This window comes from Ictidomys tridecemlineatus, chromosome 11 (genome assembly GCF_052094955.1).
Source record: "Ictidomys tridecemlineatus isolate mIctTri1 chromosome 11, mIctTri1.hap1, whole genome shotgun sequence".
In the NCBI taxonomy this organism is placed as follows: Eukaryota; Metazoa; Chordata; class Mammalia; order Rodentia; family Sciuridae; genus Ictidomys; species Ictidomys tridecemlineatus.
In genome coordinates, this window is record NC_135487.1 from 80,522,310 (window position 1) to 80,535,777 (window position 13,468).

General features: G+C 32.0%; 1 protein-coding gene across 1 annotated transcript in view; it reads right to left on the bottom strand.

The window, feature by feature from the left end:
• The window catches only part of Dpyd (dihydropyrimidine dehydrogenase), a 778,600-nt gene that overhangs the window by 671,606 nt on the left and 93,526 nt on the right, over positions 1 to 13,468 (bottom strand). The window contains exon 3 of the mRNA XM_078026796.1: positions 9,210 to 9,292. Within this exon, the coding sequence (XP_077882922.1) occupies positions 9,210 to 9,292 (83 nt within the window). The remainder of the gene's footprint in view (positions 1 to 9,209; positions 9,293 to 13,468) is intronic.

Here is a 13,468-nt window from a genome sequence, read left to right on the forward strand (position 1 = left end):
ATAGAGAATACATGTAAGTATGCACACATGACCACACATACACACAAGCTTATCTCCAGAAATAAAATTAAGCAGGACAATGATATAATCCTTATCTTTCAATCTTATACAGATGAACAAAATTACTCATAGAGATAATCCTTTAATCAAGTTCATGTTCAAGTATCAGTTAAAGAAATACCAGTGTAATTTAACCAGTAGTCTTTTCAAGGGATGCAAGAGTAACATAACTAAAATAATAAACAGATAAAACAACACCTAAATTACCAGAGCATGAGTAAAGCAGCCCTTAGATGAGCTGGTAACCACCTTAGTAACACTGGATACCAACAGATGAGTGAAATTAAAAATGTACTTTAGGACAATAAATCTAGAAAGGATAGACACAAAAAACCTGAAAAATACCTGTGTAACTATCTTGGAATCTGTCCTTAAACTTTAATTTTTGTTTAAGAAGTTGAGATTACTATTTGTATTCCTTCCATCTCTAAAAGTCTCTTGAGTCAAAAGTAAAGAAATGAGCACATTACAGCAATTTTAACCTTCTGACTCAAATAATATTAAGAATCATTACATCTCTTAAAAACTAGTTTCCAAATTGACATGGTCATACAAATGCTTGACTCTGTATATGTGTCTGAGTTTATGATGTACCTGCATATACTATTCCACACACCAGAAAAAAAGCCAGTAACTGTAAATTATGCAACTCAACACCACCATCTAGTGACAAAATTCTTAACACGTGACAAAGCCAAGCAAAAAGGAAAACAGATTTCAAACACATTTGTCTTAGTAGGTCATATTTCTAATAATATTCTAAATATAACAACTCTCAGTGAATAGACTTGGTTCTGCACATAAAATAATAACCTCTAACTGGCAATGTTGTATACTACAAAAATATAATTTGTACTCTTGCTATAGCAATATATCCAAAAAAATCTAACATCTGTATTTTTATGTATTAATTAAGCCACTGTTAAAGGAAATTACACTTTCTTTTTCTTAATGAACTGTACTGCATTCTATAAGTACCTCTTCTTTTACAGAATTTAACATGTCCTTTTCTCAAGTTCAATTCAAATACTTGTAAATTCTACATACTACCTACTACCCATGTACTACTACTGCCTCTGGATCTGAAGAAGGATATCCACAATGTTAAAAATGGCCCCATCTTTACATATGATGTTTAGAAATTTATTACAGGATGCAAAATAATATCTCATAGATATCATAAGAGGATTGAATTAGCTGAGGTAAGCAGAAAACATGATGAAGTTGAGAAATTTACCTCTGAATTCATTATCATACAATAGATCATAGATTTTACCTAGAGATGACCCTTTCTTATGTGTCCTTCAAATGTTTTACTTGCAGGGATCCTGCAAAAGATTTTCATATAGCCAGAGCATAATACATTCTACATAAGTCAGGCAAAAAATATTCCCTTTAGTATTCTATATACTAAGACTACAATGAAGTTTTACAATCAGTTCTATTAATTATGTATATTATACATAAATTATTTTAAATAAAATCCAGGGGCAATGGCTCATGCCTGAAATCCCAGCTACTTGAGAAGCTGAGGCAGGAGGACTACAAGTTTGAAGATAGCCTGGGAAATTTAGTGAAGCTCTGACTCAAAATAAAAACTAAAAAAAGATTGGGATGTGGTTCAGTAATAGAGTACCCCTGGGTTCAATCCCTAGTACCAAAAATTTTTCTTTAATATAAGTACTAGACATCATTAAAAGAACACAATATGTACAAACAGCAATGTTTTATTTATATTTATTAATTTTCATAAATCACAAAGCTTTCTTACATTTTTCTCTTTCCTGTCAATTCTATGAGGTTTTAGATCCTATTTTACAGAAGACAATTAAAACTTAATTGCCTAAAATTACTTAGAGTCTCAGATTTGATTCTTTAATAATATCTGTTTCATATCTGTTCTTTTTTATTTTTGTCACTGTTTTTCTAATTTTTTCAAATATATTGCCTTACAGAATATTTTTTTAAAAAAGAGAAGTATAAGCCTGAAAAAAAGTATCTATATGCCCATCACCCAGATGTAATAACTATGTTTCATTCCTATCCTTCTCTCTCTCTCTCTCTCCCTCTCTCTCTCTCTCTCTTCTATTTATTCAGTTAAGATCATGTTCTATACGTAATTGTGTATCTTAGAATTTTCATCAAATTTTATAACACAGAAATTCTTGTGTCATTAAAAATACCATGTTAAAGGTCATCTTCATGTCCAGAAAGAGAAGGAAATGTGCGAAAATTTATCATATATACGTGAGTATATGTGCACAGATCTTTGTTTCTTTAATAGTAGGCAATTAGATTTTATTAAATTTGTTCAAAATTATAGTCCCTAAGAATCAAATCCAGATCGTCCATAATTTCTATGCTTCTACATAGTATATTTCTAGAAAATAAGATAATATGATACTCTGTGTTCATTCTAAGGAGCTTAACATTTACTGTCACACTCCTTTCTTTAAATATAACAGCAATTTCCAATCTTCATGAGTTCTGGGAATGTATGTCTGTCTTACCATTCTATCTGTAGCACTCAAAAATCACCTCCCTACCAAACTGTAGTAATAGCAAAATGCAAGAAACTGGTAGGATTTTTACAAAATTTATACATTTTATTTGCCAATAGAATTGAGTATTTTCAAGAGTTTCTTAGGTATATTTTGCCAATTACCATTGAGCTATTATCTGTTTTAAATCTGTCACAAACATGGTAATACAGTATACTGATGTCTTTTAATTTTGTAATTTTTTCCATTTACAGAAGTTTTTAATGTAATCAAAGCTTGTTGATTCCTTCAAATACTTTTCAGTTTATCATTTCTTTCTCTTCTGAACCTCAAAAACATACTTACTTCCATTATACACTGGATTTGAGCATTTTTGTTGTTGTTGTTGTTGTTTAATTTAGCTCTTTAATATACATGATTTGCTTTGACACAAGGGAACTGAAAAATAGAGGGATTTTTCTTCCCAAAAATAAAAACAATCTTCTAATACCATTTCCTGAGTGATTCAACATTCTCCAACTGACTTGGAGTACTTTATCATACAATAACTTCTTTGGACCTTTATAAGCTCTATTATCAATTATAGCTACTAACTAGTTATACTTCATACATATAAAAGCTCATAAATTTCTACCTTTATTTTGAATATGAACACATTAATAAATTATTCTTGCTTCTTTTAAGTTTTATCTATCTATCCATCCATCCATTTTTTAAGTTTTTGAGACTGGGAATGAAGTCCAAGCCCCTCTTAAAATTCCATAGAGGGTTTTATTGTTGTTGTTTATTTGCTTGTTTGCTTTCTATTAACCCTCCTGGGCTTTGGAGATATAAATCACAATTTTATTTTATTTTTTTAAATTTTTATTGTTGGTTGCTCAAAACATTACATAGTTCTTGACATATCATATTTCAAACATTTGATTCAAGTGGGTTATAAACTCCAATTTTTACCCCATATACAGATTGCAGAATCACATCGGTTACACATCCACGTTTTTACATACTACCATACTAGTGTCTGTTGTATTCTGCTGCCTTTCCTATCCTCTACTATCCCCCCTCCCCTCCCTTCCCCTCACATCTTCTCTGTCTACCCCATCTACTGTAATTCATTTCTCCCCCTTGCTTTTTTTCCCTTTCTCCTCACTTCCTCTTGTATGTAATTTTGTATAACAATGAGGGTCTCCTTCCATTTCCATGCAATTTCCCTTCTCTCTCCCTTTCCCTCCCACCTCTTGTCCCTGTTTAATGTTAATCTTCTTCTCATGCTCTTCCTCCCTACTCTGTTCTTAGTTACTCTCCTTGTATCAAAGAAGACATTTAGCATTTGTTTTTTAGGGATTGGCTAGCTTCACTAAGCATAATCTGCTCTAATGCCATCCATTTCCCTGCAAATTCCATGATTTTGTCATTTTTTAATGCAGAGTAATACTCCATTGTGTATAAATGCCACATTTTTTTTATCCATTCATCTATTGAAGGGCATCTAGGTTGGTTCCACATTCTAGCTATTATGAGTTGTGCCGCTATGATCATTGATGTGGCAGTATCCCTATAGTATGCTCTTTTAAGATCCTCAGGGAATAGTCCAAGGAGGGCGATAGCTGGGTCAAATGGTGGATCCATTCCCAGCTTTCCCAGGTATCTCCATACTGCTTTCCAAATTGGCCTTACTAATTTGCAGTCCCACCAGCAGTGTACAAGTGTACCCTTTTCCCCACATCCTCGCCAACACTTATTATTGTTTGACTTCATAATGGCTGCCAATCTTACTGGAGTGAGATGGTATCTTAGGGTGGTTTTGATTTGCATTTCTCTGACTGCTAGAGATGGTGAGCATTTTTTCATGTACTTGTTGATTGATTGTATGTTCTCCCCTCTGTGAAGTGTCTGTTCAGGTCCTTGGCCCATTTGTTGATTGGGTTATTTGTTATCTTATTGTTTAATTTTTTGAGTTCTTTGTATATTCTGTATATTAGGGCTCTATCTGAAGTGTGAGGGTAAAAATTTGTTCCCAGGATGTAGGCTCCCTATTTACCTCTCTTATTGTTTCTCTTGCTGAGAAAAAAACTTTTTAGTTTAAGTAAGTCCCATTTATTTATTCTTGTTATTAACTCTTGGGCTATGGGCGTCCTATTAAGGAATTTGGAACCCGACTCCACAATATGTAGATCGGAGCCAATTTTTTCTTCTATCAGACGCCGTGTCTCTGATTTGATATCAAGCTCCTTGATCCATTTGAGTTAACTTTTGTGCATGGAGAGAGAAAGGGATTCAGTTTCATTTTGTTGCATATGGATTTCCAATTTTCCCAGCACCATTTGTTGAAGATACTATCCTTCCTCCATTGCATGCTTTTAGCCCCTTTATCAAATATAAGATAGTTGTAATTTTGTGGATTGGTCTCTGTGTCCTCTATTCTGTACCATTGGTCCACCCGCCTGTTTTGGTACCAGTACCATGCTGTTTTTGTTACTATTGCTGTGTAGTATAGTTTGAAGTCTGGTATCGCTATATCGCCTGATTCACACTTCCTGCTTAGAATTGTTTTTGCTATTCTAGGTCTTTATTTTTCCATATGAATTTCATGATTGCTTTATCTTTTGTCTCTTTCATGTCACATTACACATGTTATTTTGGGTTTTTCATTCATTACTATGTTATGTATCTGCCTTTTATTCTAATTTTTCTAAGAAGAGAGTGTGTAAATGTGTGATGTGTGTGAATGTGGTTTAGCTCACTCTGGCCTCTCTACTGATGAGAACTCCCCTGGTGAGAGATGATGGTCAGGCATCTAACCTGATGCACTATTCTTGAAATCACATAGCTTCCCATGGCAACAAGAAGTATCAAAATACTAACAATTTCCAAAAGTAGACATCATTCCTCATCCTCTTCCTGAGTTGTAGAATTATGTTTTCTCTCTGCCTATGGAATATTTACATGTGGGTTTACCTTAGCTGTCAGAAATTCATCTGAAAACCAAAATCTTCTTCATTTTTACTCTTCTTTTTGTCTCTCTCCCTATTTCAATTAATATATTTATTTTTTATCTAGTTAGCACATTCCAGGGAAAGTTTCCTTGTGCTTTTTACATAGCAGGACTCCAGGCTCCACACATCCTCACATCTGGGATCGGGGAAGCATGGGAAGGATCCAAAATGATTCATGCACTGGGATACTAACAAAAAAACAGGATCAGAATGCATGGCAGACCAGCCAAAAGAGAGACTAGATGAGGTGGCAGAGAATTGAGCAAGGACACAATCCTCTCTTTTCTTTTCTGAGCTCATAGAAATAACAGAACCTTAATAGATAAAGGTGCTCAATTGGTGAAAGGCCCTAACACAGGAACCACAATCTGTTAATCTTCAAATTCAGTCCAGTTCTGCTCTAGTTCTTCCTGGCTAGACATTCTCAGGGCATGAGCACCACGATGGGATGCAAAGTTTTCCAAAGGTTGCTGAAGAGATCAAACTAGTGAGAGAAGGAGATGTTCCCATAGCCCACTTATGCCAACCCAATGGACCAAGACAGAAGCTGTCACCTAGAATTCAGAACCAAGAGAGAGACTCAAATTCTGGGTCCCTGGATTTCTTCCTATCTACCTCCTCCACTGGGGCTCAGCTAGGCAAGGGCTGCATCATTCACACATGTAAACTCTCTGCGGTTACAGATATCCAAAAATATTCATTAAATAAATGAATCATCATCTTTATCCCTACATTGCATCTTCTCCCTGTACTCCAACTTTACAGAGCTATAAGAGTACAGGGTCATTCCCATCCTTAAAAAAACACATTGACTCCTCAAAATAATTTAAATTCTCTGTAAAGGCAAGTCGGATATGTAACTGGCCTCTAGAATACATTAACAAATACATTTTCCGTCAGCTTCCTGAGACCAGCCCCTGTGCTAAGGTTTTAGGCAAGTTATCCCTTCCTGTCTCAGCAGTCACTTCCTTACTACACTGGATGCTGAGTTAGCCCTGCCATCCCTGTCAACCTTCTACTGCTCCATTGCCACTCCACAGGTTCATGGTATATAAGGAGACATATTATTGACAGAAAAATTCCACTTAAATGAGTTTTATGAGAAAACATAAGATTCAAAAACCTTGAAAACTTCTTGTTCTCCATCACATTAGACTACTTGCTGTTTCTGAAATACATCTTGAACTTACAGGCCTCCTCACCTTCGATCTACACTATTCCCTCACCCTGCAACACTGTCCATCTTTTTAAATTAGGTCAAATTTTTTACCCTGTGTTTTTTTTTCAATTCAGAAATCCTTCATAGAAGGAAAAACTGATCACTGGTAACAGAATAATTAATTTTTGTCTCTTCATGAATTTTTCCTCTTATTAATCATGTCATATTTTCTTTACTTGTTTGTTTTCAGAATCTTGAATCTCACAGGTAAAACAATGATCTCTCACTGAATTTTCAAAAAACAAGGAGTCTGACCCACAGTAAACTAAATTGTTAAATACTACTAGTTAGTAAACTGTTTCAATGGTTATCCAGACATTACCAAAAATACATGAGCATGTGTGCTAAGTGCAACCTGGCCAACCTGTGTAAACGTGCAACCTGTGCAAAGAAGTATATTTCACAGCCATGTAATTAAATTCTGATTTAAATTGTCTGTACTACAGCTTTCTCTCATAGTGTGGTTGGTTGAGAGGTTACTATAACTAGGCAATTAATACTTGCTCTTCTCATCAGTTCATCTCTACTATTTTTTAAAAGTATGACATTCTGGTATGTTCTAAAATGGTATATACTGCAAAATTTGGCAGAATTTAATAATCTCTTCATATGCAGTTCTTCTATAATTTAATTTGTTTTTTTTTTCTAGATGACAAATCTCCTACACTGATTACATGTCCTTTCCTCATTCATTATATTTCCCTCACTCACATCCACATTCATTCACATTGCCCCTTTTCAATTCTTTTTATGTTTTTGGCCTTCGGTTCTTTTATTCAAAGCATGAGAGCTGTCATCCTCTTTGTCTTCCTGTCCCTGCATTTACTTCAAAATGAATAGATATAAAAATACAGGAAATAATTGTAGTTTTCTAAATAAATATTGTTAGGCACATTTAATGTATTCAGAATCATTACTATAAGCATTGCAAAGAATAATGTTCAATTTATAGCACTGTGGTAGTTTTAAAGAATAAAGACTATTGAAAAACAGAAAAATTCATTCATAATTTCTGTATTAGCCTTTCCACAATATATTTTAGACCTTATTTTTAATTTATGACTATTTTCAATAACTAAACTTTCTGAGAATGTTTTATATAGATACAAATTCTCTCTATTGTGTACTCAGTTTTATTTTTTCCCTTTTTTATTAGTAAAGACATTAACAATAAAATAGGCTTCCTTGCTCCAGCTGGTAATTTCTCAGTACTAGTAATATATTATTCCTCTTTTTGTGACATCATAATCATCTATACAGAAGTACCATGTATCTTTGTGTAGAAGCTACTGTTTCCATTAAATTTAATTACCTCCCCCTGTGGTTTTAAATAGAAGTGGCTTCAAAATGAGGGCAGCTTCTATTAAATTTAATTACTTTCTCCTGCTGCTTGCATGGTAAAAGGAAGGTTGCTAAATGAGAGCAGCTTCTAAACTAAAGTATATGGTAACTGTGTGCGAGCAATAACAAAATTGTATCAAAACCACTAGGAAGTCTCCTAGCTTTGTTCTTTCCCTTATTTTAAAAAATGTTAGACTTAAAATCATAAAAAATGAGCAGTATAATATCAGAAAATATATTTTAAAAATAAGTTTATTTTCATAAACAAAATAAAGATTAATATATTCAATTATTTACAAAAATACTGTAAATAATCCCAAAGGTTCAAGCTCAGAACTTTTAAAAGCAGTATCATTTGTTGTTTTCCAACTCTAAGGGTGATAGGTCTTACTACTCACACATTTTTGGTCTCTAGTTAAAAAAAAAAAAAGAAAGAAAGAAAATACTCCTTTTGGATTCTGATCAAATGGCTTGAAAGAATGCTTCACTGAAAATTATTTAAAAGGCATCCAGTTTGTAGGATTTCAGAGAAATATTCAAAAATAGTGATGTTAAGAAGTGAAAAAGAAAAAAATTCAGGCTCATTACAGACCAGTATATTTGAAAAGAAGTTAATTATATGCTTTGTAATAGTGTGAAAATGTAAATCACTTTAAAAATACTATAATATAATCCTATAAAATCTAATAGAAGATGAAATTTTAAGTACCTCTTTTTAAATTAAATATTAATTAGAAGGAAATACTGTTAAGCCACCATTGTACAATGTTTATTTTTTATATATACAGGCAGAATTTAGATGAACAATATTTTCATTCAATCACACAGTTTAGTATAAATATAAAACAAGACACCCCTTAAGCATTTTAAGTAACAAATTAAACATTTACATTTTTTACTGTGCACTGAGGCTTAACATTTATGCAGCTTCAAAACCAAAGTACAGCCTCAAGGGAAGTCTCTCCACTGACAAATTAATACCTTAGAGAACAGAGCTGAATGGTGGCAATGAACTCATTTGTTCCCCCAATAATGAAGAATGACTTTTTCTTTACCACATCTGTGACTGTTGCTATGGTGACCTAGACTTACCTCATTGCTTCTCGGAGAGCTCCTCGCTCACCAAGAGTCGTGTGCTTGATGTCATCAAAATTATTTTCCAGCTTCTCACAATTCTGAAACACATTAAAAAATTACATTAGCCTTCCAACATCCTGAGAAAAATTATATCTATACAGTTATCTAAAAGTATAATTGATTATATTGACTGGTGAAAAATATGCACACCACTTTAATTAGGCAGGATTCATTAAAATCGACAGTTGATTCAAGAGCAACAAAATAAAAACATGATACAGCTGTCACAGAAGTCTTTTCCATACATTTTTTGAAATAAGTAAAAAAAAAAATAGTATTACATAAAAGTAGGAAAATGTTTAGAGTCTGTCAAATATTTCTTTAAAATCATATTGTTATCAAAGTTTATTTAAATTGAAAAAAGAAATCAATAAAGTAAATTTTAAATCACAATGAATGGTACATGATAATTATCTTGTTCTATACAAATTAGCTTTTACTAAGATGGGCAGAGCTCACTTAAAATAATAAGAGTTCCAAAAATATTTTACCAAAATGTTATAATCACACCTACATGATATTTACAATTGTATGTACACATATATGTATATATGTTTATTTAAATATAAATAAAACCAACTCTTGAAATTAACTGACATTATATCAAGTTCTTAGACTATTAAAATCAAGTAAATATGCAATAAGCAACTTAAACTTCATAAATATCTCTCTTAGCAAATACAACAGCTTTACTGGGTTGAACTTTTCTAAGAGTATATGTTAATATTTTACTGCAATCCTTAATATATCTTATTAAACAAGTTAATCTTATTAACCAAGTTAATCTTATGTGACCCAAATAAATTTTGAGAACCAAATATGTAAAATTTAATTTTAGATTAATAAATGTATCTATTGTAGTCTTTTGGCACTTAAGATTTTTTGCAGAATTTAGTAGTATTTAGGTAATAAAATAATTGGTTGTACTGTTCTAGTTATATTACAAACAAAAATTAACAAAAGTACTAATGTGTTCTATCCTGAAATTATACATAAGTATGTGGTAATTATGAAAATTAAAGAATTTAGATTAGCAATTTCCAATATATAGGAGTTGATTCAAAATCTATAAGTATCTAACCCATTATGTTCACCTTGATAACCTCTAATGACTTAATCAAATTAAGGCAAAGATACTTTTAACGCTATCATAAGGCAGGTATATTTTTGTTTTCTTATTTTTTGGTAATAAGGATTGAGCCTGGGGGTGTTTATCCACTAAACAGTATCATCAACCCTTTTTATTTTTCATTTTGAGATAGAGCCTCACTACCTTGTCAAATTTGGCCTCAAACTTGTAACCCTCCTACCTCAGCCTCCTGAATCACTAGGATTACAGGCATTCACCACTGTACCCAGCTAGTCAGAGAATTTATAAGGAAGACCTTGAAGATTATCAAAATCGATCTAAAATAGCTGGAATTCTGGATAAAACATCCTCTGCAGAATAATACACTATGAATACCCTCTCCTCCTCTACCTCTTGTCATTTCACATTTTCAGTAGTGCCTATTAATGAAGAGAATTTACTATGTTTAATTTGTCTCAACTGCACTTTTTTCCAGTTTAAAATGAATGCTTTTTATGTCCTACTAAAGAACTCTGAAAATTTTTCTAATGTTATGAATATGTTTTCTATATTCTTTCAGGAAATTTTATTTTATATTTCATATTTGGATGTATAACTCATCTGAGATGGTATCTATACATAGTGTCAGAAAATAACATCAGATAGGTAATCAAGTAAATCAATAATATTTATTCAAAGGACCATCTATAATTTAGAGCCACTGTTTTTCATAAGTTAAATTGCAATGTAAGCAACATCTGTTTTATAGTGCATTCTGTATAACTGGTCTATTTTTCATATTTGTGTTAGTGTTATGTTATCTTAATGACTTATATCCACAATAAATAAATTACTCCTACAAATATATATAAAAAAGACAACTAAAGAGAAAAATGGACAAAAGGCTTAAAGAAATACTGTTTAAAATATAATATCCAAATTGGCAATTAAAAAATAAAATAAGTTGTACATCATTATTCATAAGTAAGATGCAAACTTAAGCAATAACAAGATAACACTATATATTCTGGAAATATCTAAAGTGAAGAAGATAGACCATATGGTGGTAGTGGTATATTTTTAGTATAAAAATAACACTGCTTGTGGAACTTTAAGTTGTTACAATTTCTTTGTAAAGTACTTTCAATAGCTGACATTCAAAACCATATGACCTGGGAGTTCCACACCTAAGAACATACCCAGAACAAATGTATATGTTTACCAAAAGTCATGTACAATAATGTCAAAAATAACACTATTCAAAATAGCCCCAAGTTGGAAATAAGTACATGATATATTAAGATAAATTACACAAACTGTAGTACATTCACGTACTAGAAAACTATATAGCAATGAGAATGACCAAACTAAAACTACATGGAGTAACATGAATCTCATATAATAATCGAGCAATAGAAATGACATGCAAAATAGAACATCAAAAATATTCCAGTTAAGTGAATTTCAACAAAAAGGTACAATTACAATAACCCAAAAGATACAATATTTATCAATAAATTTAACAAAAAACATAAGATTTGTGCACTGAAAAGTAGAAAGTATCTATGGAAATTCAAGGAAAACTTAAATTGACCTAAAGAGGCCATGCAATTCCTATCAAAATCCCAGCTGACATTTTTTTTTAAATTTTAACAATTGATCCAAAAGTTGATATTAAAATGCAAATGACATAGAATAGCTAAACATTCTTGAAAAAGAAAAGAATGAAGTCATGAAACTCTGATGTCCCAATTTTACAACTTACTACAAAACTATAGGAAACAAGATGTATGGTACTAGCTTAAAAATACAAAATAGACTTGTGGAATAGAAATGAGACTCTGGAAATACACTCTTTAGCTTAATTTGCACAAAGGAACCAAGACAACTCAATAAAGAAAAGGAGAGTCTTTTCATTAGATTGTGCTACAGCAACAGGACACCCACATGCAAAAGAACAAAGTTAGACCCCTACCAAATACAATGTACAACATCAATGTAAAACAGATTAGAGACTGGGGTAGAAGCTAAAACTTTAAAACATTTAAAAGAAAACACAATGGAAAATTTTTGTGATTGTGGATTAAGCCAAAGTTTTCATAGATAAAATAACAATAAGCTAAAGATCATCAAAGCTTAAAAATATTTGTGCTTCTAAGGACATCATTCAGAAAATGAAACAACTCATTGAGTAAGAGAAATAATAGTAAATCATATATTTGATAAAGACTTCTATCTAGAATATATAAAGGGCTCTTACAACTTAATAAGAAAATAACCCAATTTTTTTTAATGAGTAAAGATTTTCTACAGACAGTTCCCTAAAGATGGTATGAAGATGGTCAATAAACATTAAAATATTCAACATCATCAGTACTCAGAATAATGCAAATTGAAATCATAATGAGATGTTACTCCATACCCAATATAGGATGACTATAATCAAAATGAAGAAAAATAGCAAGCATTGGTGAGGATTTATTAATTGCTGGTACAAATGAAAATCAGTATAACCGCTGTAGAAAACAATCTGGTACTGCATTGCAATGTTAAATACATAATTATCATATGAACCAGGTAAGGATGATTAGACTATAATTAATAAAGTTACCATATGACCAGGGAGTATACAAAAATGAAAGCATCTGTCCACATAAATGTTTAAACAAATGTTTATAGCAGTATTATCAATAACAGATACAAAGTAGAAACAACCTAAAAGCCAACCAAATGATAAAGGAGTAAACAATGAGGTACACCAACACATCTAGTATCATTTGACTACAAAAAGGGAAGTTGTAATACATTATACAATATGGATAAGCCTTAAAACATGCCAAGTGAAAAAGCCAAATATAAATAGACACATTTTATAATTCAATTTATATGCAATGTCCTAGAAAAACAAATCAAAAGAAGCAGATTCCTGGCTGCCAGGGGTCAGGAGAGTAGAGAATGGGGAGTGATTTTCTCAAGGGAGTGGTGGTTCTTGGGGATGAGATGGAAATATTTTAGAATTAGTGGTGATTTGAGTACAACTTTCCGAATATACTAAGAACTACTGAACTCTGCCCTTTTAGGGATGAACTGTTTGGTATGTGAATTATATCTTAGTAAAGCTGTTATTTTATAAATAGGCAAACTA